The 27,584-nt window shown below is 44.4% G+C and overlaps 1 protein-coding gene across 1 annotated transcript in view; it reads left to right on the plus strand.

The window, feature by feature from the left end:
* The window catches only part of LOC121547082 (zinc finger matrin-type protein 4-like), a 116,592-nt gene that overhangs the window by 55,659 nt on the left and 33,349 nt on the right, over window positions 1-27,584 (plus strand). Inside the window, exons 4-5 of the mRNA XM_041858183.2 lie at window positions 2,992-3,169; window positions 22,026-22,307. Coding sequence (XP_041714117.1) covers window positions 2,992-3,169; window positions 22,026-22,307 — 460 coding nt within the window. The remainder of the gene's footprint in view (window positions 1-2,991; window positions 3,170-22,025; window positions 22,308-27,584) is intronic.

The following is a 27,584-nucleotide window of genomic DNA, read 5'->3' on the forward strand; positions in this document are numbered from 1 at the left end:
AGAGAGTGAGAGAGAAAAGGGGGAGTGAGAGATTTCAGTAAAACCAGTCCTAGTGTCAGTCAAGACATTCCTCCAGGAACAACAATAATGAGCTGTCAGTTATTCAGATGTCACAAAAATGACATGCACGCACACAAACACGCACGCACGTACACACAAACACACACACACACACACACACACACACACACACAAACAAACACCTCATTGTCAAAAACCTTTCCTAACAAGACTTCAATCCCATATGGACCACCGCAGGGAGTAACGGCTCTCCGTTCTCTCTCGTGTTTATTTTGGTTTTCCGCCACAAGTACAGAACTTCTCTGCTTAGACAGGAAGGATATGAGACCACTCCTGCTGGATTTCATCTGTTCCAAATAATGAATGACACTCCTGCCTTCCACAGCAGCGTTTATAGTGTATATCAGGTGTGTGTGTGTGTGGTTTATCCGGTTGAACTCATTATACTCTAACATCATAGTTGTCTAGTTGCATATATTTTTTATTCCTTTTTTGGGATCCCCTTTAGCTGTTACAGTCGTAAATATACAAATAACAAATAGATAAACAATCGCAAATAAACAAATTCACAGTTGTCTTCCCGACTTTAGTTTAATACACTTATTTTCACTCATTCGGAACTATTTTGTTTCTAAAATGTCACATATCATTGACAGTATCTCTGTATGGGTTGTCTCAAAGCCACAGGAGGCTGGGACCATCATGTAGAGGAGCGGGAATTGATCAAATGAGAGCGGGAAGCTAAAAGAGAGGACACTTTTAGAGAGGAGAGGAAGCAGGGATAAAGAGGGGAGGGATAGCAGAAAGCTGAAAGAGCTATCCACATCCCCACACACACACACACACACACACACACACACACACACACACACACACACACACACACATCCACACACACACACACACACACACACAATGAACCATCCTCATGAGGACTAGAGCTCCCGTGATAAACCCAGAAATAATGATATAAAAACACAGTCTGTTTTGTTTTGATACAGCTTGTGAATGATTTGAAGGACACCAACACACACATTCAAGTCATTATGCACAAACTAATACTCAGAGGTACCGTAGTTGTCACTCTGTAGGACACATACAGGGAAGGAAGACCAAAGCAAACGATCAGAGAGAGACAGTAAAGGAGAAAGACTAAGACAGGTAAAGGGACAGACAGATAGATAGAGGGAGAATAAGAGAGAAAGGGACAGACAGATAGAGGGAGAATAAGAGAGAAAGGGAGAGACAGAGGGAGAATGAAAGAGAAAGGGACAGAGATAGAGGAAGGAATATGTCTGGTTCAGAGAGGGGCTAACTCTAACAAGATCATAGCAGGAGACCACCCGGGGGAGAAGGAGGAGAGGGATGAAGGGATGGTGAGGGGAGGGGGGTTAGATGGAGAGGTGGCAGAGCTGCTAATACAGATAAATATTTCATCCCAAAGAGGCGAGATTCACTGAGACTGATACTGGAGAGACAGAACCCACTTCATCCCCTCTAGGAGAGAGGGAGAGAGACTGAGAGAACCGACTTCTGGATAAGAGCATCTGCTAAATCCTCCGATAGGAGAGGATAGAGAGAGAGTGTGTGTGTGTGTGTGTGTGTGAGAGAGAACGATATGGACCGAGAGAGAGAAAACTATCTTCACCAAAAACAGAGATAAACAGTGACATAGACAGAGATGGAGAGAGTGCCCATTTACCCATTAGACAAGATAAACAGAGACAAACAGAGACAGAAAAAAAGGAGTGAGGGAGAAAATAAAAGGAAGATCAGATAGAGAGATAGACTGAGAATGGAGAGAGAGAAAACAGAGCGCTGGAAGGTAGAGGTGTACCAAACTCTCAGATCCTCTACAGTATTTGATGTTAACACACACTGACACAGCGGCAGACACACACACACACACGGTACCATACCATCGCGGGAGACACATTTCTATTATTGCGCTTTATCGTCCTCTGAGGTTTCTCTCCTCTGACTCAATTTGACACCTTGGCGAGAGAGAGAGAGAGAGAGAGAGAGAGAGAGAGAGAGAGAGAGAGAGAGAGAGAGAGAGAGAGAGAGAGAGAGAGAGAGAGAGAGAGAGAGAGAGAGAGAGAGAGAGAGAGAGAACTGCGCCAACAGACTGAGCAGAGAGTGAGAGAGAGCGAGAACAAGTGTGGAAATGCGTAGACAGGAAGAAGAGAGAGAACAAGGGGGGAAAGAGCCAAAAGAGACTCTGCATGAAAAGAAAATGAAAGGGTGAGAAAATCAGGGAGAGGTGTGAAAAGGCAGACATGGAGGAATAATTTAGTCAGGTTCAAACCCAGTCAGACCCAGACGGTCTGGTGGTTTGTGTGTTTTCATCTTCAGCTGTGTCCAAACTCTAGCTCATTAATAATAAAACAGTGGTGTTGACTGAGACCTAGTCTCACTGGAACAGATTCATATTTGATATGTCCTGTGTGGGGGGGATCAGAGCACTGAGAGCCAGCCAGAGATGCAAAAGTCTTGACTTTCATGGTGCCATCTTGTTTGGGCCAAGTTTTATTTGTTTTTTTTGTTTTCACCTTCTACCCTCCTACAGTATATTCCTCTGCTCTCTCTCTCTTCCTTCCCTTGTCCTATTCTTCTCTTCATGGCTCTCCTCTCTATCACCCACTTCCTCTCCTCTCCTCTCCTCTCCTCTCCTCTCCTCTCCCTCCTCTCCTCTCCTCTCCTCTCCTCTCCTCTCCTCTCCCCTCCTCTCCTCTCCTCTCCCTCTCCTCTCCCTCTCCTCCTCTCCTCTCCTCTCCTCTCCTCTCCTCTCCTCTCCTCTCCTCTCCTCTCCTCACTATCACCCCTTCATCCCTCTCTCCTCTCCTCTCTTTAGGACCAAGGGGTGGACAGCCATAAGTGCAATACTTCTGTCTAACATGTTTTCCTCTCTTTCTTCTTATCCCTCCTTCTTCTCTGGATCTCCATCCCTTTCGCTTCTCCTCCCTTCAGGACAGTGCAGAGACAGAGGTGGACAGCAATAAGTGCTGTACGTTATGTAATATGTTCTTCACGTCGGCCATCGTGGCCCAGTCTCACTACCAGGGCAAGACACACGCCAAGAGAGTACGACTGGTACTGGGAGAAACACCCAGCTTACCTACTGCTACCAACAGCCCTACCACCACAGGTAACACACACGTTTGCGCACACATTTTACATTTTAGTCATTTAGCAGACGCTCTTGACCAGACGCTTACTTTGCTGATAGCTACTTTATTAAGGAAAATGTTTACTTACTATGGCTGTGATATGTGGTTGTCCCACCTAGCTATCTTAAGATGAATGCACTAACTGTAAGTCGCTCTGGATAAGAGCATTTGCTAAATGACAAAAATGTAAATGTAAGTGCCTTGCTCAAGGGCACATCAACCAACTTTTCACCTAGTCAGCTCAGGGATTCGGACAAGCAACCTTTCAGTTGCTGGCCCAATGCTCTTAACCGCTAGGCTACCTGGTGCCCCATACACTCACACAAACTCATACACACACCAGACACAGTCAAACAAGCTTGCACCCCCCACCCCACACACACACACACACACACACACACACACACACACACACACACACATAGACTGATTGAACTGTTGACCCCAAACCAACTACTACTGAATCGATAAGGCTGCTATAAAACCGCTGCCGTCTGCTAGTGGATTTATGTCACAATGCCTTTTAGTGTGTGTGTGTGGATTTATGTAACGACGTTAAGTGATAACGACGTTAAGTGACCTCTTCCCTGGACACACATCCTCAGCATGGTTTTCTATGTGATAAAACAACAGCTTTCATATATCCCTGAACGAAGTGTGTGTGTGTGTGTGTGTGTGTGTGTATGTGTGTGCATGTGTGTGTGTGTGTGTGTGTATTTGTATGCGTACGAAACACAATCCATGCCAGTTGACACATACATCAGACCAAGGTCCTAAATGACACAGCCAACAGCTTTACTGGAACTTGCCCATTTGTCTACCTATGTGCCAGAATAACAGAGTGCTGTAGGGTACAATATACTGTTGTACACTGTTCTCTGGATGGTTTAAGGTTTGTCCTTGCTATTCACATATGCATGCAACTTTGCAACAACATCCATATGATAGCATGACATACAATCTATCGGCTGAGGAAAGCTTTAATCCCCAATACCCATGGGGAAACAGCATTGTTCACTCTCCATGCCCAACAGCTTGGGCAGCCTTTCAACTACAATCCTTTTCTCTCTCTCTTTCACTTTCACTCTATTTCACTTTTGCTCTCTTTCGCTTTCACTCATGCTTTCTCTCTCACTTTCTCTCGCTTTCTTTCTGTCTTTCACTCTCTCGCTTTCTCTCTCCCACACCACACCACACATGGAAACTAGGCTTAGGCAGTATCCATACCGTTATGCCACTTCGGGATTTACGGTATTTCCAGCATAGCATACAAGGGGGGTGATAAAAATGCAAAAAAAAGCCAGTTGGGCCTCTATTACCATAATGCGAACAACATTTTCACAAATAATTGCGAAATCATACTGACGCTGTTAACTAAATGCTAACGAGCAAAAACGAACATAAACTCATTGCAAAGACAGGCAAATCCAGCTGATAAAGTTATAGAAGCATAGCTAGCAGCTACCGAATGTCATTTTTGGTGAGTGTGGACATTTACAGGCAAAAGTGAAAGGGAGAATTGTGCAAATGAACAATGTTGTGACACATGCTTTTCTGAAGGAAGATCAGCATGTGTACATGGAGCAGAGGGGAGGAGAACGGAGGACTAAAAATAACTAAAATAACAGAGCTCTTTGACCTCTGGCAGAAAGCCATTATAAGAGATCTGAAGGCAAACATTTAGTAGTGAATTGCATACAAGTGTAACTTCATCACCTCATGTGCGCCACACAACAGAGGCTCGCCAATATAGAACGCTATGGACTCACAAGCTCCCGCTTTCGCCTAACATATTGCACAAGTTGACTGCAGGTATTAACTTAAAAAGTGTCTACAAATATTCACATTTATTGAAAAACTTCTAAGAAATAATTGACGTATTGAGGGTATTGAAAAACCATCCCTTGGCTTTTTCCAAATACCCCGCTATACGGTATACTGTATACCAGGGGTATTCAACTCTTACCCTACGAGGTCCGGAGCCTGCAGTTTTTTAGTTTTACCTGATAGTTAATTGCACCAACCTGGTGTCCCAGGTCTAAATCACTCCCTGATTAGAGGGCAACAATGAAAAAACACAGTGGAACTGGCTTTGATGTCCAGAGTTGAGTTTGAGGGGTATATACGGTATACCGCCCAAGCCTAATGGAAATCTTGTGTTTGATGTATTTGATACCATTCCACTCCAGCCATTACCACGAGCCCGTCCTCCACAATTAAGGTGCCACCAACTTCCTGTGACACAGACACAAAGGAATGATGGATCTTTAAAACACTCGCTCTCACAAAAACCTGGGCCTGGACAGTAGCCATAGGGTAACCCTCTGCCAGGCCAGAGCTGGGCTGGGCCATATTGGACCACATAGTGGACAGACCCTCTCAACACTGTTTAATCCTGAAACAGCTGTGTGTTCAACTCAGTCTCATGAGACTATGGTTGATTCCCAAATGGCACCCTATTCCCTATATAGTGCACTACTTTTGACCAGGGCTCATAGGCCTATATAGGAAATAGGGTGCCATTAGGGACCAAGGGTTGGAACCGGTTCAGGGAACAGAACAGAAAATGGGGAAATAACTAAATTATTTGAGAAACAGAACCCGAACCGAAAATGAAAGTGATCTATACTGTTCCGGAACAGAACCGTTATTTTAAAAGCATGGGAACCGGTTAACAAAGTAAATTTACATTCCGGACATTTTCTTCCCACAAAAAAACGCAGCAAAGCGCCTATGCAAAGCCCTCACTCTGTCACTCAAAAACGTATTCCAGCGTCTGCCTGCAAGCTGGAAATCTTTGCCAGTGGTTGTGCATGAGTGTGTACGCTACCTGCCCCTCCCCTTTGAAGTATAGGTTACTGTAGCCTACTGATGACGTTACCAGCGTAATTCAGAAATTAGGGAGAGACGTTTAATTAGAGAAGAATGAAATGACTTTTTCAATGCTAGTTAAGGATACTATAGCTATCACGTTTATTAACTACAAAAAGGTAAGACGTGTTTTTAATTCTAGTGCCTCTGGACACACAAGCTTGCTAGCTAGCTAATGTTTGCTCTGTTCCGACATTAAACCAACTCAGAAGTTCAAAGACATTCAAAGTTCCTCCATTGAAGCCGCTCCTCCGTTTGGTATAATTCTGTGGGCCTTATTCAGATAATGCATGTCATAACAAGATGCCCAGCTCTTCAAGGCAAGCTTCCTCCATCCTCTCTCACTCTTTCCTCAACCTAAAAATGTCAGTTGCTTCTCGCGTCTTTCATTATGATTAAACCATGCTGTTACGGCAAAATACAATTTGCTCTTAACAACTTTCCTATACAGATTAAATCACTTGCCCACTCCACAGCAAGCTACTCTATATGCATTGATTGGTGAAGTAATTTAATGTTGAGCTAAATGTAAAACAAATGTATATTTCAGAGGTTTAAAAAGAAAGAAAGGAATCTTGGGGGGTTGGAACCAGTTCAGAACTGTTTTGCCCTCAGAGCAGCTACAATTCGTCAGAGCATGGACTCTACAAGGTGTCGAAAGCATTCGACAGGGATGCTGGCCCATGTTGACTCCGATGCTTCCCACAGTTGTGTCAAGTTGGCTGGATGTTCTTTGGGTGGCGGACCATTCTTGATACACACGGGAAACTGTTGAGTGTGAAAAACCCAGCAGCGTTGCAGTTCTTGACACAAACCGATGTGCCTGGTAGCTACTACCATACCCCGTTCAAAGGCACTTAAATCTTTTTTCCTGCCCATTCACCCTCTAAATGGCACACATGCACAATCCAAGTCTCAATTGTCTCTAGGCTTAAAAATCCTTATTTAACCTGTCTCCTCCCCTTCATCTACACTGATTGAAGTTGATTTAACAAGTGACATCATTAAGGGATCAAAGCTTTCACCTGGTCAGTCTGTGTCATGGAAATAGCAGCTGTTCTTAATGTTTTGCATTTATTTATATTCCGTAATTATATTTCAATCATTCAATAGACACTCTTATCCAGAGTGGCTTACAATCATACAACTGAGGAAGGTGAAACAATGTAGCATGAGCATTGGAAGTAAATCCTCTTCAAACATCAGTAGCAGTAGCAAATTCATTGCTAGAAAAAAATAAAGACAGATTGAAATATAGCTGCAAGCAGCCATTGCGGGGTTCAAGCTATGGCCCCACAGTGCCACCATCAGGACAAATTGGACACAACACCCTAAGATGAGCTAATTCTGTACTCTTTACCACGCTTGCCAAATATCAGAACTCAAAATCAAACCATGCAATATGCGTTTGATGTATTTTGGACAATTTTTAATGATGTTGAGTACTTTAAACGTCTATTAAACAATATTTCCCAAGAGTCTAGCTCAAACAACATGGCCGCTACAAGCCAATAAGCTTGTATGATTTTCTTTCTCTCTGTTAAACAGCACCACCATGCGGCCAAACTGAACCATACTCTACAGGTTGGCTAGACTCACATCCCAGAGCATGTGTGCCACATTTCAAATCAAACAGATCAAGAGATATAAACATGTCACCAAATTTGTGCCTTGTGAGGAGACCTATGTACCTAATTTCATGAATCTAGGTCAAACGGGGTGAGGGGTGGTGAGACCTTTCAAAGTCTGGCCAATTGGCATTGCATTGCATGAGAGGGTGTGGCCCATGGGCCTTTACCACCATGCCAAGTTGCACCGTCCTAGACCTTACACAGGAATTAGCATTTTTCATTAAAACCACAGAGAACCAGAATAATGAATGACAACATATACAATAGGGTTTTACCCAGCTTTGCTGCTTGAACCCATTAAAATACCAAATGTGTGTTTGCTACAGTATACAGTATACGGGTGATTGCATGCCAGTATAGCCCAACAATATTTTTGGTATCTCAAATTGTTCTGGCAATTCTCACAAAGAAACTTAATTGGGACAAAGGATGTTTGACATGCTTTTTACATTTGTATCACAAACTATTTCTTATAAAGTCATGATGAAAGTGGACATTTTAGGCCTACAATCTAGACACACTCCACATGTTATAGCACACTATATGTAGTCTAATGAAACCAATATGTTGTCTGTATCATGTACGTTTCTCGGATCATACAGGAGGCATGTACAGTGGGGAAAAAAAGTATTTAGTCAGCCACCAATTGTGCAAGTTCTCCCACTTAAAAAGATGAGAGAGGCCTGTAATTTTCATCATAGGTACACGTCAACTATGACAGACAAAATGAGGGAAAAAAATCCAGAAAATCACATTGTAGGATTTTTAATGAATTTATTTGCAAATTATGGTGGAAAATAAGTATTTGGTCAATAACAAAAGTTTCTCAATACTTTGTTATATACCCTTTGTTGGCAATGACACAGGTCAAACGTTTTCTGTAAGTCTTCACAAGGTTTTCACACACTGTTGCTGGTATTTTGGCCCATTCCTCCATGCAGATCTCCTCTAGAGCAGTGATGTTTTGGGGCTGTCGCTGGGCAACACAGACTTTCAACTCCCCTCCAAAGATTTTCTATGGGGTTGAGATCAGGAGACTGGCTAGGCCACTCCAGGACCTTGAAATGCTTCTTACGAAGCCACTCCTTCATTGCCCGGGCGGTGTGTTTGGGATCATTGTCATGCTGAAAGACCCAGCCACGTTTCATCTTCAATGCCCTTGCTGATGGAAGGAGGTTTTCACTCAAAATCTCACGATACATGGCCCCATTCATTCGTTCCTTTACACGGATCAGTCGTCCTGGTCCCTTTGCAGAAAAACAGCCCAAAAGCATGATGTTTCCACCCCCCATGCTTCACAGTAGGTATGGTGTTCTTTGGATGCAACTCAGCATTCTTTGTCCTCCAAACACGACGAGTTGAGTTTTTACCAAAACAGTTCTATTTTGGTTTCATCTGACCATATGACATTCTCCCAATCCTCTTCTGGATCATCCAAATGCACTCTAGCAAACTTCAGACAGGCCTGGACATTTACTGGCTTAAGCAGGCGGACACGTCCTGCACTGCAGGATTTGAGTCCCTGGCGGCGTGGTGTGTTACTGATGGTAGGCTTTGTTACTTTGGTCCCAGCTCTCTGCAGGTCATTCACATAGGTCCCCCCGTGTGGTTCTGGGATTTTTGCTCACCGTTCTTGTGATCATTTTGACCCCTACGGGGTGAGATCTTGCGTGGAGCCCCGGATCGAGGGAGATTATCAGTGGTCTTGTATGTCTTCCATTTCCTAATAATTGCTCCCACAGTTGATTTCTTCAAACCAAGCTGCTTACCTATTGCAGATTCAGTCTTCCCAGCCTGGTGCGGGTCTACAATTTTGTTTCTGGTGTCCTTTTCACCGCAATTGTTGATAACGAAATCTGAAAATACTCTAGATACATTCAGTTACATGATAAGAATATTACTGGAAAATGTGTTTGGGATAGGGTTAAAACAGCAAACATTTAATTGAGTGCTTAGCACTGGGATTGAACCTGCGATCCTGGGAGCCATAACGCCCTAGCAAGCCGTGAGCCTCTTAGATGATAATAGGCACTCATGTTGCCCCTAGTGAACAGGGGATTGAAGGCATCATCTGACGACTTGAGGACCTGGACAGACATTGTATACTGAAGTTGATCTAGTGTGACCTGGCTGCTAAAAAGGGCCTAAAATGGCCACTTTCAACTTGATTTGATACAAAAGTTTTTTTTTTAAAGTCTAACATATTTTTGGGCTATCCTCGCATTGAATCGCCCATAATGTAAATTTAGGGCTTAATTTACTGACTGATTCAACATAGACATTGATTGATAATAGGTTTACCTAAGCAGTATTCTCCACTAATTCAAAGTCACTATCAGACAGCTTTTCTAGACAGTGGGTGCGTGCGTGTCTGTGTGTGTGTGTGTACGTGCGTGGGGCGGAGCGCGTGTGTTCATGTGTGTTTGTGTGGGTGTGTGCGTGTGTTCAGTTCATTCGGCCCATCCATAGCTCATATTAGAAACCAGCCCTCAACCCCAAACTGTTCAATACTTCTATTGGATTCCATTTTGCTCCTAACAAGCCAACATAATCCCCGCTAACCACCAAGGTCAAGCACACAGTCATACACGCGCACTCGTTCTCCGTGGCCGATGTGAGTAAGACATTTAAGCGTGTTAACTCTCGCAAGGCTGCCGGCCCAGACGACATCCCTAGCCGCGTCCTCAGAGCATGTGCAGACCAGCTGGCTGGAGTGTTTATGGACATATTCAATCTCTCCCTATCCCAGTCTGCTGTCCCCACTTGCTTCAAGATGTCCACCATTTATCTGTACCCAAGAAGCGAAGGTAACTGAACTAAATGACTATCGCCCCGTAGCACTCACTTCTGTCATAAAGTCATGTCATGAAGTGCTTTGAAAGGCTAGTTAATGATCATATCACTCGACCTTACCCAACACCCTAGACCCACCAATGACCTGCCACTGGCATTAAACAAAGCATGTGTCCATGTATGCTGATGATTCAACCGTATACGCATCAGCAACCACAGCTAATGAAGTCACCGAAACCCTTAACAAAGTGTTGCAGTCTGTTTTGGAATGGGTGGCCACTAATAAACTGCTCCTGAACATCTCTAAAACTAAGAGCATTGTATTTGGTACAAATCATTCCCTAAGTTCTAGACCTCAGCTGAATCTGGTAATGAATGGTGTGGCTGTTGAACAAGTTGAGGAGACTAAATTACTTGGCGTTGCCTTAGATTGTAAACTATCATGGTCATAACATATAGATTCAATGGTTGTAAAGATGGGGATAGGTCTGTCCGTGATAAAGAGATTATCTGCTTTTTTGACACCACACAATCAAGTCCTGCAGGCTCTAGTTTTTATCTTATCTTGATTATTGTCCAGTCATATGGTCATGTGCTGCAAGGAAAGACCTAGTTAAGCTGCAGCTGGCCCAGAACAGAGCTGCACGTCTTGCTCTTCACTGTAATCAGAGGGCTGATATGAATACTATGCATGCCAGTCTCTCTTGGCTAAGAGTTGAGGAGAGACTGACTGTATCACTTCTTCTTTTTATAAGAAACATTAATGTGTTGAAAATCGCAAATTGTTTGCATAGTCAATTTACACACAGGCATGTCTGGTGGTGTAAATGTGTGTGTCAGATCTGTGTGTAAGTTGACTATGCAAACAATTTGGGATTTTCAACACGTTACAGTCCCCAAATCCAGAACAAATTCAAGAAAGCGTACAGTACTCCGTTCCATCTCATATTGTTCAAATAAACAGCAAACCTGGTTTCAAAAAACAGATAAAGCAACACCTCACGGCACAACGCCTCTCCCCTATTTGACCTAGTTTGTGTGTATGTATTGATATGTAGTTCTGTCCTTGAGCTTTTCTTCTCTATTAATGTTCTGTATTATGTCATGTTTCATGTTTTGTGTGGACCCCAGGAAGAGTAGCTGCTGCTTTTGCAACAGCTAATGGGGATCCTAATAAAATACCAAATACCACTGCAATTCGCATACCACCCTAATAGATCCACGGATGATGCAATTGCCATCACACTGCACACTGCCCTATCCCATCAGGACAAGAGGAATACCTATGTAAGAATGCTGTTTGTTGACTACAGTTCAGCCTTCAACACCATATTACCCTCCAAGTTCATCATTAAGCTCGGGGTCCTGGACTTCCTGACGGGCCGATGAAGGTAGGCATCAACACCTCCACTACGCTGATCCTCAACACGGGGGCCCCACAGGGGTGTGTGCCCAGCCCCCTCCAACACTCCCTGTTTACCCATGGCTGCGTGGCCAGGCACGCCTCCAACACCGTCATCAAGTTTGAAGACAACACAACAGTGTTAGGCCTGATTACCAACAATGACGAGACAGCCTACAGGGAGGAGGTGAGGGCCCTGGCGGAGTGGTGCCAGGAAAATAACCTCTCCTTCAACGTCAACAAAACTGAGGAGCTGATCGTGGACTTCAGGAGAGGGCAGAGAGAACATGCCCCCATCCACATCGACGCAGTGGAGAAGGTGAAAAGCTTCAAGTTCCTCGGCGTACACATCACTGAGTCTGAAATGGTCCACCCACACGGACAGTGTGGTGAAGAAGGTGCAGCAGCGCCTCTTTAACCTCAGGAGGCTGAAGAAATTTGGCTTGGCCCATAAGACCCTCACAAAATTTTACAGATGCACCATTGAGAGCATCCTGTCGGGCTGTATCACCGCCTGGTACAGCAACTGCACCATCTGCAACCGCAGGGCTCTAAAGAGGGTGGTGCGGTCTGCTCAACGCATCACCGGGGGCACACTGCCTGCCCTTCAGGACATCTACAGCACGGACAGGTGTCACAGGAAGGCCAAAAAGATCATCAAGGACATCAACCACCCGAGTTATGGCCTGTTCACCCCGCTATCATCCAGAAGGCGAGGTCAGTACAGATGCATCAAAGCTGTGACACTGAAAAACAGCTTCTATCTCAATGCCATCAGACTGTTAAATAGCCATCACTAGCCAGCCTCCACCCATTACCCTGCCCTGAACTTAGTCACTGTCACTAGCCGGCTACCACCCAGTTACTCATCCCTGCACCTCAAAGGCTGCTGCCCTATGTACATAGACATGGAACACTGGTCACTTTAATAATGTTTACATACTGTTTTACCCACTTTATATGTATAATGATGCATTCTGGTCAAGTCCACCCTATTCAACTATTGCTGTACATAATATTATATCCACATATACTATATATTTACATTTACATTTTAGTCATTTAGGATGAGCAATGGACTCCGACATTGCTCATCCTAATATTTATAATAATAATATGCCATTTAGCAGGCACTTTTATCCAAAGCAACTTACAGTCATGTGTGCATACATTTTTGTGTAGTCCCGGGGATCGAACCCACTACCTTGGCGTTACAAGCGCCGTGCTCTACCAGCTGAGCTACAGAGGACCACAACATTTATATATTTCTTAATTCAATTTTTTACTTTTAAATTAGTGTGTATTGTTTTGTATTGTTAGATATTACTGCACTGTTGGAAACACAAGCATTTCGCTACACCCGCAATAACATCTGCTAAACATGTGTATGCGACCAATAACATTTGATTTGATTTGATTTTATACACAGTCACACACACACACACACACACACACACACACACACACACACACACACCACACACACTCATCCTCACTAACAGCTATGGTAATTAATAGGGTGTAAAAACATTAGGATTTGACTTGCAGCCAGACGGAAACCAGTGTCTAGGGAGTGGCAGATATTTACAATAGGCAAAACAATCTAGAAAAGTAAGCGATCATTGCATATAGTAATGGCTGTTAATGAAAGTTTGGGTTAACTTTGAAATAACTTTGTTCTACTTCTTGGAAAGTGTCAGTTCGATTAGCTCACACGCACACACACACACACACACACACACATATATATAAAGTGTCAGTTTGGTGAAGGCGCTTTCAGGGAAGTTGCCATGGTTTAGTGACAGACAGACCTGGGAGGAAGGAAAGAATGAAAGAGAGAGAGGAAGACAAGTGGAGGATAGAAGGATAGATCAGGAGAGATTAGAATCAAAAGTAACCTTCAGCACACTCACACACACATCTCTCTCTCTCTCTCTCTCTCTCTCTCTCTCTCACACACACCTATCTCTCTCTCTCACACACCTATCTCTCTCTCTCACACACATCTCTCTCTCTCTCTCTCTCTCTCTCTCTCTCTCTCTCTCTCTCTCTCTCTCTCTCTCTCTCTCTCTCCTGTCATTGTCAGGCCCTCCAGCCCTCTCTGTAAAAAGCACTTCCTTTTACTCCACTGTGCACAGAACACACACAGAGAAAGAGAGTGGAAAAGGTGAGTGATAGAAAAAAAGGAGTTTGGAGAACAAAGTTGCTGCTCAGCATGCGCTGTTCCTCTGAACTGTCAACGCATCGAACCCCACTGTTGCTCTCACAGACAAAATCACAAACACACAAACACACAGACATACAGGCAAGCACATTCTCGTACTCGCTTCTCAAATACACCTACCATCTTCCTGGGTCTCTCTCTCTCTCTCTCTCTCTCTCTCTCTCTCTCTCTCTCTCTCTCTCTCTCTCTCTCTCTCTCTCTCTCTCTCTCTGTCTCTCTCTCTCTCTATCTCTCGCTCTCTCTCTCTATCTCTCGCTCTCTCTCTCACTTTCAATTCAATTCAGTCGACTTTATTGACATGGCAAGTTAAATTACTTACATTGTCAAAGTATACATATAACAAAAAATGGCAGGACCAACAGCAATAAGGCATCAATAATAATAGTAGGAGTGGAAATGTGATTACTATTAACAGCAACTACAACAACAATATTAATGAGAATAATAATACATTAAAGTGATAGTAGAAGCCCAGTCTCAACATGACTGAAAAGCCACATGATATGGTATGAAAGCCAAAACAAAACCAAAATGGGAAATATTATTGACATTACATTGCACTTTTCACTGGATGTCCCTCAGGTTGTGGCAGGAAGACACATATTGCACATTTTGGCTTTTCACCCAATAAATATTAGATTTTTCTTCATCTTCTATAGTTTCAAATTCTCTCTTTCTCTCTCTCACACCTCTCCCTCAAATGTTTTTTTCTCTATCTTTGAGGTGCTTCAGGAAACTATTCCTCATCCTGCTCAGGGCCCAAAAGCATCTTAAGTTAATCGTTAGAACCTTCGTAGGAGCATCGTTAAATCGTAAAATTTGCCAAAAACATTGTTACTGAAGTTGCAACGTTCATTATTCACCAACGTCCTCAGTGTCGTTATATGCTTTTCTGCCCTTCCACATCACTTTATACACAGAAGATCTCCGCTAAACATTAGCAATGTGCATGCCCTGCCCACCTGAGGATCTGTCTTTTTCAGACATTTATTTCCTGTGTTTGAGGGGTGCAAAATGTACTTGTCAATTAAATCTCGCTGGATTAATTACTTTGATTTTACTCCTGCGACTCTTTCATACTCTTGCTTGTGCCTGTCGTTTTCCCCCGTTAACGTTACGACCTGCGGAAATGTTTGTAATGACCTGTCAAACAAACCCCAGTATTGGCTGAAATGGGCTTAATGGAATACATAGGGTTAGGGTTAGGGTTAGGGTTAGGCTATAAGAGCGTTAATGTACCAGTCACTTACAGTACAGTCAAACGTTTGGACACACCTACTCATTCAAGGGTTTTTCTTTATTTTTACTATTTTATACATTGTAGAATAATAGTGAAGACATCAAAACTATGAAATAACACATATTTAATCACGTAGTGACCAAAAAAGTGTTATCAAATCAAAATATATTTTACATTTTAGATTCTTCAAAGTAGCCACCCTTTGCCTTGATGACAGCTTTGCACACTCTTGGCATTCTCTCAACCAGCTTCACCTGGAATGCTTTTCCAACAGTCTTGAAGGAGTTCCCACATATGCTGAGCACTTGTTGGCTGTTTTTCCTTCACTCTGTGGTCCAACTCATCCCAAACCATCTCAATTGGGTTGAGGAAGGGTGATTGTGGAGGCCAGGTCATCTGATGCAGCACTCCATCACTCTCCTTCTTGGTCAAATAGCCCTTACACAGCCTGGAGGTGTGTTGGGTCATTGTCCTGTTGAAAAACAAATGATAGTCCCACTAAGCGCAAACCAGATGGAATGGTGTATCGCTGCAGAATGCTGTGGTAGCCATGCTGGTTAAGTGTGCCTTGAATTCTAAATAAATCACAGACAGTGTCACCAGCAAAGCACCCCCACACCATAACACCTCCTCCTCCATGCTTCACGGTGGGAACCACACATGCGGACATCATCTGTTTACCTACTCTGCGTCTCACAAAGACACGGCGGTTGGAAACAAAAATCTCAAATTTGGACTCATCAGACCAAAGGACAGATTTCCACCGGTCTAATGTCCATTGCTCGTGTTTCTTGGCACAAGCAAGTCTCTTCTTCTTATTGGTGTCCTTTAGTAGTGGTTTCTTTGCAGTAATTCGACAATGAAGGCCTGATTCACACAGTCTCCTCCAAACAGTTGATGTTGAGATGTGTCTGTTACTTGAACTCTGTGAAGCATTTATTTGGGCTGCAATTTCTGAGGCTGGTAACTCTAATGAACTTATCCTCTGCAGCAGAGGTAACTCTGTGTCTTCCTTTACTGTGGCGGTCCTCATGAGAGCCAATTTCATCATAGCGCTTGATGGTTTTTGTGACTGCACTTGAAGAAACTTTCAAATTTCTAGAAATTTTCCAGATTGACTGACCTTAAAGTAATGATGGACTGTCATTTCTCTTTGTTTATTTGAGCTGTTCTTGCCATAATATGGACTTTTACCAAATAGGGCTATCTTCTGTATACCACCCCTACCTTGTCACAACACAACTGATTGGCTCAAACGCATTAAGAAGGAAAGAAATTTCACAAATTAACTTTTAACAAGGCACATCTGTTAATTGAAATGTATTTCTGGTGACTACCTCATGAAGCTGGTTGAGAGAATGCCAATACTGTGCAAAGCTGTCATCAAGGCACAGGGTGGCTACTTTGAAGAATCTCAAATATAAAATATATTTTTGATTTGTTTAACACTTTTTTGGTTACTACATGATTCCATATGTGTTATTTCATCGTTTTGATATGTTCACTATTATTCTACATTGTAGAAAATAGTAAAAATTAAGAAAAACCAATCTTTTTACTGGTACTGTACATCTCAAGAAAAATAAGAAAGATAACTTTATTTTGATGATAATTTTTTGTTGAATTAAACAATTAATAATTTAACAGTTGAAAGGTTTTCAAATTAAATGTGCTGAAATGAAAGCAACTTCTGAAAATGAACACTCAGATTATAGTGATATTATGTCTGATCTCGCAAACAATGTAAAGTATGTTTAGATAGGTGTAATCTAGAACCAAGCGTGTTGATTTTTACACATAGGGTATCCTGCTATTGACACACTTATTGAAACAGAACGTGACAACAACAGTAAATAATGAGGCAGTCTAGACAGCGCAGGTGTGTGAGTGCAGGTAGGGTAGAAGGAGCAAGTGTTTGGTGGTTGCAGCCCTGTTCCACCCCTTTATGTTAATTTATGAATTTATGCAAATGAGGCACACCCTTTTCTTTATTTTAACACAAAATATAAAACAAATACCTGATACAATAACAAATGTTATGTATGAGTGCATTCTAAGCAAAACATATACAATACCTGAATTCCCACCAAAATCCCTGAATGTCATTCATTATTTGTCCATGCCAGTAAATGTTTTATTAAAAAGTGTGTGTGTGTGTGTAGAGTGGGAGGTGGTGAGAGGTACAGAGAGACGGCCCTAGATACTGTAACTATGTGAACGAGACCCCTTTTAGCCAATGTGTGATTAACTAACGAGCTCACGGCATTACCAACACATACACACACTCCTCTCTATCTCTATGCACACACACACACACACACACACACACACACACACACACACACACACACACACACACACACACACACACACATAGAGAGACACACAGACAGACACATATACACACACACTGTTCTGTAGCAAACCACTTTGGTTTCCAGGACTACCACAAAGACAGAGATACTGTAGAAGACATGTTGCTCAAACATATTTGTGTAATACTTCATATACATTGCTTTGGTAAATGTTGCAACCACCCATTCATGCCAATAAAGCATTCATTGAATATTGAATAGAGACAGAGACAAAGAATGATTAAGAGCGAATTATGAATGATATGCTCAACAAGACATGGATCACCCAAGAATATATCCTAATATACAGTTGAAGTCGGAAGTTTACATACACCTTAGCCAAATACATTTAAACTCAGTTTTTCACAATTCCTGACATTTCATCCTAGTAAAAATTCACTGTCTTAGGTCAGTTAGGATCACCACTTTATTTTAAGAATGTGAAATGTCAGAATAATAGTAGAGAGAAAGATTTATTTCAGCTTTCATTTCTTTCATCACATTCCCAGTGGGTCAGAAGTTTACATACACTCAATTAGTATTTCGTAGCATTGCCTTTAAATTGTTTAACTTGGGTCAAACGTTTCGGGTAGCCTTCCACAATAAATTGGGTGAATTTTGGCCCATTCCTCCTGACAGAGCTGGTGTAACTGAGTCAGGTTTGTAGGCCTCCTTGCTCGCACACGCTTTTTCAGTTCTGCCCTCAGATTTTCTATAGGATTGAGGTCAGGGCTTTGTGATGGCCACTCCAATACCTTGACTTTGTGCCATTTCGCCACAACTTTGGAAGTATGCTTTGGGTCATTGTCCATTTGGAAGACCCATTTGCGACCTAGCTTTAACTTCCTGACTGATGTCTTGAGATGTTGCTTCAATATATCCACATAATTTTCCTTCCTCATGATGCCATCTATTTTGTGAAGTGCACCAGTCCTTCCTGCAGCAAAGCACCCCCACAGCATGATGCTGCCACCCCCGTACTTCACGGTTGGGATGGTGATCTTCGGCTTGCAAGCCACACCCTTTTTCCTCCAAACATAACGATGGTCATTATGGCTAAACAGTTCTATTTTTGTTTCATCAGACCAGAGGACATTTCTCCAAAAAGTACGATCTTTGTCCCCATGTGGTTGCAAACCGTAGTCTGGCTTTTTTATGGCGGATTTGGAGCAGTGGCTTCTTCCTTGCTGAGCGGCCTTTCAGGTTATGTCGATATAGGACTCGTTTTACTGTGGATATAGATACTTTTGTACCCGTTTCCTCCAGCATCTTCACAAGGTCCTTTGCTGTTGTTCTGGGATTGATTTGCACTTTTCGCATCAAAGTATGTTCATCTCTAGGAGACAGAACGCATCTCCTCCCTGAGCGGTATGACGGCTGCGTGGTCCCATGGTGTTGATACTTGCGTACTATTGTTTGTACAGATGAACATTGTACCTTCAGGCGTTTGGAAATTGCTCCCAAGGATGAACCAGACTTGTGTTCTGCAATTGTTTTCTGAGGTCTTGGCTGATTTCTTTTGATTTTCCCATGATGTCAGGCAAAGAGGCACTGAGTATGAAGGTAGGCCTTGAAATACATCCACAGGTACACCTCCAATTGACTCAAATGATGTCAATTAGCCTCTCAGAAGCTTCTAAAGCCATGACATCATTTTCTGGAATTTTCCAAGCTGTTTAAAGTCACAGTCAACTTAGTGTATGTAAACTTCTGACCCATTGGAATTGTGATACAGTGAATTATAAGTGAAATAATCTGTCTGTAAACAATTGTTGGAAAAATGACTTGTGTCATGCACAAAACTATAGTTTGCTAACAAAGTAATTTGTGGAGTGGTTGAAAAACAAGTTTTAATGACTCCAACCTAAGTGTATGTAAACTTCCGACTTCAACTGTATAATGTAGCCTACGGAGCCATCAGATGTGGTATACTGTATGAAATATAAAACTTAAAATGTGAAATATGTGATGAAGATATGAAGTGAAAAATGCAATGGTATTTTCTGAGGAGAGCTGTAGAGACACTAGCACAGTGTAGATGGTAGAAGTAGACAGTTGGACAAGCCATCTGGCATCATAGCTTTCTCACACTACAGTATTTGGCTATGGACCTAACACACCCCTCCCTCTGCTCTCTGTAAACATACACGGTCAATGCATGCACTCCCGTACTTACACACACACACCTTCACATGCATACATGCACATACACAGCTCACACTTTCAAATGCATGCCCTCACACGTCACACCCTCATGCAATCATCCTCACACGCAAACAAACACTTACACACACTCCCCTGTGTGTCTGGCCTCTGATAGTCCTGAGTGACCTGTTGTATTGCTCCATGCCACAGACACACACACACACACACACCAGCCAGGTCGCTCAAGATCCACTGCGAAATTCGACATCCGTCCAGGTAAGCACGCACACACACACACGCACACACGCACACACACACACGCACACGCACACACACACACACACACACACACACACACACACACACACACACACACACCAGGGCCATTAAAGGCCTGTCTCCATGGTAACCAGGCTGCCATTGTATTAACAGGGTCACCTGAAAGACTTCCGCTTCTTTTTCTGAAGATGGGAAGATGAGAGGAAAAGTCTGGTGAATGGACACACACACATATTTCCTCCACAGAGTCTGAGAGTAGGATGGCTCTCTGGAGTGCAGTTGACCTTTCTCTTACCCTCATCTGGGCGTGCGGGTGTTTTTGTATGTATGTGTGTGTGTGTGTGTGTGTGTGTGTGTGTGTGTGTGACTCTCGAGACCACGTTAGTGTTTTACTGTGGATGTAATTTCCAATGGACTCATTGCAACAATATTTATTGATTAATGTTCATGGTCTGTTACAGCCATACTCAACAGGACCCAGAAATGGGTCAATACCGGGTCAATAAAGACCGCGGCTCTCAAACTCAGTCGGGCTTCAATGTAATGCGGTCGAGAATTGTAAAAGTAGCATACACAAGGTGCAGTTTTTGAAGTTTGTTAAGTGCATTGGCAGTTTTCTTCTTGTTATGTCATTCACTGACAGACATGTGATTTACACATAAACTGTACATATAGCGAAACACACACACACACACATTGCCTCCACAGTCTGAGAGTAGGATGGCACTCAGGAGTGCAGTTGACCTTTCTCTTACCCTCATCTGGGCTCCATAGATCAGGCCTGGAGCAATTTATCGCTCTGTGTGTGTGTGTGCGTGTGTGTGTGTCCGTGTGAATCTCGAGACTGCGTTAGTGTTTTTATGTGGATGTCTCTAGGTCCGGGACGTTACCAGTATAGCGATACTCGATAGTGTTGTGGCAAGGAAACAAAACACGAGGCGGATTGAAACTCTTTAGGAAAACAGTCATAATGTTGGAAACAAACATCATATACAGAGTTACATTTATTTATTTTCCAAGCTATAGCACACACTAACTGTAAGTCGCTCTGGATAAGTGCGTCTGCTAAATGACTAAAATGTAAAATGTAAAATAGCACACAATATTTTACATACAGCAGATATCAAAAGGACCAAAGAATTAGGTCTGCTTCATGTTTTCATTTTTGCCATGGAAAAAATATCTTGATAGTGGTATAGACCATAAACATCAACCAATAATAATTACAACAATTATTATTGGTTGATGTTTATGGTCTATAATCACCTCTGTGTGTTTATATGAGATGATTTTAATATGCTATTATTTGCCCCTTTCCTCCATCCTTTCCTCCATCCTTTCCTCCGTCCTTTCCTCCATCCTTTCCTCCATCCTTTCCTCCATCCTTTCCTCCATCCTTTCCTCCGTCCTTTCCTCCGTCCTTTCCTCTGTCCTTTCCTCCATCCTTTCCTCCGTCCTTTCCTCTGTCCTTTTCCTCCATCCTTTCCTCCATCCTTTCCTCCAACCTTTCCTCCATCCTTTCCTCCGTCCTTTCCTCTGTCCGTTCCTCCATCCTTTCCTCCGTCCTTTCCTCCGTCCTTTCCTCCATATTTTCCTCCGTCCTTTCCTCCGTCCTTTCCTCCATCTTTTCCTCCGTCCTTTCCTCTGTCCTTTCCTCCATCCTTTCCTCCATCCTTTCCTCCATCCTTTCCTCTGTCCTTTCCTCCGTCCTTTCCTCCGTCCTTTCCTCTGTCCTTTCCTCCATCTTTTCCTCTGTCCTTCTATTACTATTGTTGTCTCTTCTCATCTCATTCATTCCCCTTTAATCTCAACCTTATCCATCACCCACCTTTTTTTCCTCATAACTTCCTCCCTACCTCCCCTTTCTTCCTGCCCCGTTTCCCTCCCTCTCCCAGACTCATCCCCCTCCACTCCCCAGCCCAGCGACTCCACCCCTGCCCCTGCCTCTGCCCCACCTGCCCTACCATGGCCCTCCTCTCTAGCACCCCCGGTGGTGGTGGTGGGTAGTGGCGGTGGGAGTGGTGAGACAGGGAAGTACTGCTGTCTGTGTGGAGCCTGGTTCAACAACCCTATTATGGCCCAACAACACTATGAGGGGAAAAAACATCGCAGGAACGCAGCCAGAGCACAACTACTGGAGCAGCTAGCTGGCAGTCTGGACGCTACCGAAACTACAGGTGAGGAGACAAGGTCAGGGGTCAGGGGTCAAGGGGTTATTAAGGGTTGCATTTAGGCTTATCAGCACTACAAGGGGAATAAACACTACAGGAACACATCATGATAAAACTGGAGCAACTGGCAGGAAATTTGGATGGTAGAGATAGGATCCACTCACTCACTCACTCACACACACACACACAGACACACACACACACACACACACAGAAACACACACATAATTTGATTTGATCCAGTTTGCTACAGCAGCAAAATAAACCTGCAGCAACAGGAAATGTGAATTATTATGTGGATTATAATTAATTGACATTTTATTTTAGAGGTTGATACGTTTTTGGTCAGGGCAAATCAAGTCTGAAATTTCAAAGTGGAAATCACAAACTTTAGAAGGCTTTTTAAACCTCAAATACACTACAAATTCCCAGCAACAAAAGAGTGATCAAATTTGTATCCTACATCTGTACATAACTTGACATTTATTCTGTTGGCAGACTGGCTTGTTATGAGCTGTTTCCATGGTGAACGGCTTGAGTGTTATTTTCCTATCACACACACACACACACACACACACACACACACACACACACACACACACACACACACACACACACACACACACACACACACACACACACACACACAGAGAGATGGTGAATGAGGGGGATAGCTGCCCGGTTGAGTACTCTGTGTGCCCCTGATGCCACGCAATCAAGACTAATATGATAATAATAATCAGATATGAGTGAGTGACTGCAACAGTATGTTTACACAGTGTATTATATAACACTGTGTTATATCATAGTGATGTAGCGACTGAGTTGGGATCAGCAAGAGTGGGACTTGAACCAGAGACCCTCTAGTTAACGGAACAATATTTGGCTAACAGCCGTAGCAAGGGCCTGATTAGGGTTGCAAAGGGAGGGTATATAACTGGAAACTACCAGAATTTTGGTATCTTTCAAGGATTTTATGTAATCTATCACAATACATTCACTGGCCCTTTAGGGGACTTCAGATTGTCACAGGTGTCTGTAATTATCTCTGGCCCTCTGTGTGGTATTATCACAAGTACAATATATAAAATCATTAAATAAGATGATTTTGGGAGAAAACACATTATTAACACCTGCTCTTTCCATGACATAGATTGACCAGGTGAATCCAGGTGAAAGCTATGATCCCTTATTAATTTCACTTGTTAAATCCACTTCAAATCAGTGTAGATGAAGGGGAGGAGACAGGTTAAATAAGGATTTTTAAGCCTTGAGACAATTAATACATGGATTGTGTATGTGTGCCATTCAGAGGGTGAATGAGCAAGACAAAACATGTAAGTGCCTTTGAACGGGGTATGGTAGTACTGTAGGTGCCAGGCGCACAGGTTTGTGTCAAGAACTGCAACGCTGCTGGGTTTTTCACACTCAACAGTTTCCCGTGTGTATCAAGAATGTTCCACCACCCAAAGGACATCCAGCCAACTTGACACAACTGTGGGAAGGGCCAGCATCCCTGTGGAACGCTTTCGACACCTTGTAGAGTCCATTCCCCGACGAATGAGGCTGTTCTGAGGGCAAAAGGGGGAATGCAACTCAATATTAGGAAGGTGTTCTTAATGTTTTGTACACTCAGAGTAAACCATCAACTTGGTGAATACCATTGGTGTTTTATATGAGGATTTCAGCATGAAATACACACACACACACACAAACACACACAGAGAGACATACAAACACAAACACACACACACAGACACACAGACATACAAACACACACACAAACACACACACACAAACACACACAAACACACACACACACACAGACACAAACACACACACACGCAAACACACACACACACTCACAGACATACACACACATTTCTCTCTCTTTCTCTCTGTCTCTCTCTCTCTCACACACACACAAACAAACAAACAAACACACACACACACACACACACAGAGACATAAACACACATCTCTCTCTCTCTCTCTCTCTCTCTCTCTCTCTCTCTCTCTCTCTCTCTCTCTCTCTCTCTCTCTCACACACTCACAAACCTCACACAGCATACAGAATCCCAAAGTGAAAACCCTTAAAGACAGAGCCAGCATGATGTCCCTTCTCTATCTCTCTCTCTCGTGTGAGTTGAGGCGAGGATTAAAATCACTGCGATAGCTGCTAATGTAATGACTCTGGAGGCACTGAATTACCACAGAAAAGTGTTGTGTGTTGTCAAGGTTACGTGTAGATGTGGTGTGGAATCAAGTGCAGGACACACAGAGGCTTCGTACTAACGTCTTTAGTGAAGACAAAAAGGAACAAGCCAAACACGGCTAAATACAACCAGGCAGGCAAGCGAAACTTTACGCACACCGGTAAAGTACAAACGAAAGGCGCACACTGTGCGGAACTCTCTTCAAAACAACACAGAGAGAAATAAACGAACTAGCATCCCAAAATGACACGAACAATGCCACACAACACATGACAAAACCCAAGAGAACTTATAGGACGCATAATTAACACTAACAAGGAACAGGTGTAACAAAACAGACAAAACCAATCAAACATCGAAACATAGAACGGTGGCAGCTAGTACTCCGGAGACGACGACCACCGAAGCCTGCCCGAACAAGGAGAAGGAGCAGCCTCGGCCGAAACCATGACAGTACCCCCCTTGACGCGCTGGCTCCAGCCGTGCGCCGACTCCCGGCCTCGAGGACGACCAGGAAGACGCGGAGCAGGGGCGCGTGGGATGACCACGATGGAACTCGGTCAGAAGAGACGGGTCTAGGATGTCCCTCCTCGGCACCCAGCACCGCTCCTCCGGGCCGTACCCCTCCCACTCCACGAGCTATTGGAGACCCCCCATCCGGCGTCTCGAATCCAGGATGGACCGAACAGTGTACGCCGGAGCCCCCTCGATGTCCAGCGGGGGCGGAGGAGTCTCTTCTATCTCATAGTCCTGGAGTGGACCAGCTAACACCGGCCTGAGGAGAGACACATGGAACGAGGGGTTAATATTCTTGTAATCAATTGGCAGTTGTAACCTGTAACACACCTCGTTCAATCTCCTCAGGACTTTAAAAGGCCCCACAAACCGCCGACCCAGCTTCCCGGCAGGGCAGGCGGAGGGGGCAGGTTTCTGGTCGAGAGCCAGACTCGATCTCCCGGTGTGTACACCGGCCCCTCACTGCGGTGGAGATCGGCGCTCGTCTTATGTCGACGGATGGCCCGCTGCAGATGGACGTGTGCAGCGTTCCACGTCTCCTCCGAGCGCCGCACCCACTCATCCACCGCAGGGGCCTCGAGCTGGCTCTGATGCCAAGGTGCCAGAGCCGGCTGGTACCCTAACACACACTGGAAAGGAGTTAGTTTAGTGGAGGAGTGGCGTAGAGAGTTCTGTGCAATCTCGGCCCAGGGAACATACCTCGCCCACTCCTCCGGCCGGCCCTGGCAATACGACCTCAGAAACCTACCCACATCCTGGTTTACACGTTCGACCTGCCCATTGCTCTCCGGGTGGTAACCCGAGGTAAGGCTCACCGAAACCCCCAAACGCTCCATGAACGCACTCCAGACTCTGGAGGTAAACTGGGGGCCTCGATCAGACACTATATCCTCGGGTACCCCGTAATGCCGGAAGACGTGGGTGAATAGTGCCTCAGCGGTCTGTAGGGCAGTAGGAAGACCCGGCATGGGAAGGAGACGACAGGCCTTCGAGAACCGATCCACAACGACCAGGATGGTGGTATTCCCCTGTGAGGGGGGAAGGTCTGTAACAAAATCCACCGAGAGGTGAGACCAGGGTCGTTGTGGAACGGGCAGGGGTTGTAACTTACCCCTGGGCAAGTGTCTGGGCGCCTTACACTGGGCACACACCGAGCAGGAGGAGACATAAACCCTCACATCCCTGGCTAACGTTGGCCACCAGTACTTTGTGCTAAGGCTGTGCACTGTCCGGCCAATACCTGGATGCCCAGAGGAGGGTGACGTGTGAGCCCAATAAATGAGTCGATCCCGAACCTCGAGCGGAACGTACGTCCGACCCACCGGACACTGTGGAGGGCTAGGGTCAGTGCGTGCACGCCCACTCGATCTCCATATCGACCTCCCACACCACCGGTGCCACCAGACAAGACTTCGGTAGTATGGGAGTGGGCTCAACGGACCTCTCCTCTGTGTCATACCGCCGAGACAGGGCGTCTGCCTTCCCGTTCTGGGACCCAGGGATGTAAGTGATCTTAAACACGAACCGGGCTAGAAACATAGTCCACCGAGCCTGGCGAGGATTTAGTCTACTAGCTGCCCGAATGTATTCCAGGTTACGGTGGTCAGTCAAAATGAGAAAAGGGTGTTGAGCCCCCTCAAGCCAATGCCTCCACACCTTTAGGGCCTGTACCACGGCTAACAACTCCCTGTCCCCTACGTCATAATTTCGCTCCGCCGGACTGGAGCTTTTTTCGAGTAAAAAGCACAGGGGCGGAGTTTAGGTGGTGTGCCGGACCGCTATGAGAGAACGGCCCCGATACCGGCTTCTGACGCGTCCACCTCCACTTGGAATGGTAAAGCGGGATCCGGATGCGCCAGCACCGGAGCCGAAGTAAACAGGTCCTTCAGTCTCCCAAAAGCCCTGTTCGCCTCAGCTGACCACCGCAAGCGCACCGGACCTGGGACGTTATGGGAGCTGCCACCTGTCCAAAACCCCGGATAAACCTCCGGTAGTAATTCGCAAAGCCCAAGAACTGCTGCACCTCTTTAACCGTGGTTGGGGTTTGCCAATTACGCACGGCTGACACATGGTCAACCTCCATCTTCACCCCTGACGTGGACAACTGATAACCCAAAAAGGAGACCGACTCCTGGAAGAACAGACATTTCTCTGCCTTGACATACAGGTCATGCTCCAACAGCCTCCTCAACACTCGGCGCACCAGGGCTACATGCTCGGCTCGGGTAGAACTGTACACCAGAATATCGTCTATGTACACGACCACTCCCTGCCCCTGCATGTCCCGGAAAATCTCATCCACAAAGGATTGGAAGACTGATGGAGCATTCATTAACCCGTATGGCATGACGGATACTCGTAATGACCCGAGGTAGTACTAAATGCTGTCTTCCATTAATCGCCCTCTCTAATGCACACCAAGTTGTATGCGCTCCCTGAGGTCCAATTTTGTGAAGAACCGTGCCCCGTGTAATGACTCCGTCATAGTCGCAATCAGAGGGAGTGGATAACTATATTTCACAGTAATCTGATTGAGACTGCGGTAATCAAT

This window comes from Coregonus clupeaformis, chromosome 31, assembly GCF_020615455.1.
Source record: "Coregonus clupeaformis isolate EN_2021a chromosome 31, ASM2061545v1, whole genome shotgun sequence".
NCBI lineage: Eukaryota > Metazoa > Chordata > Actinopteri > Salmoniformes > Salmonidae > Coregonus > Coregonus clupeaformis.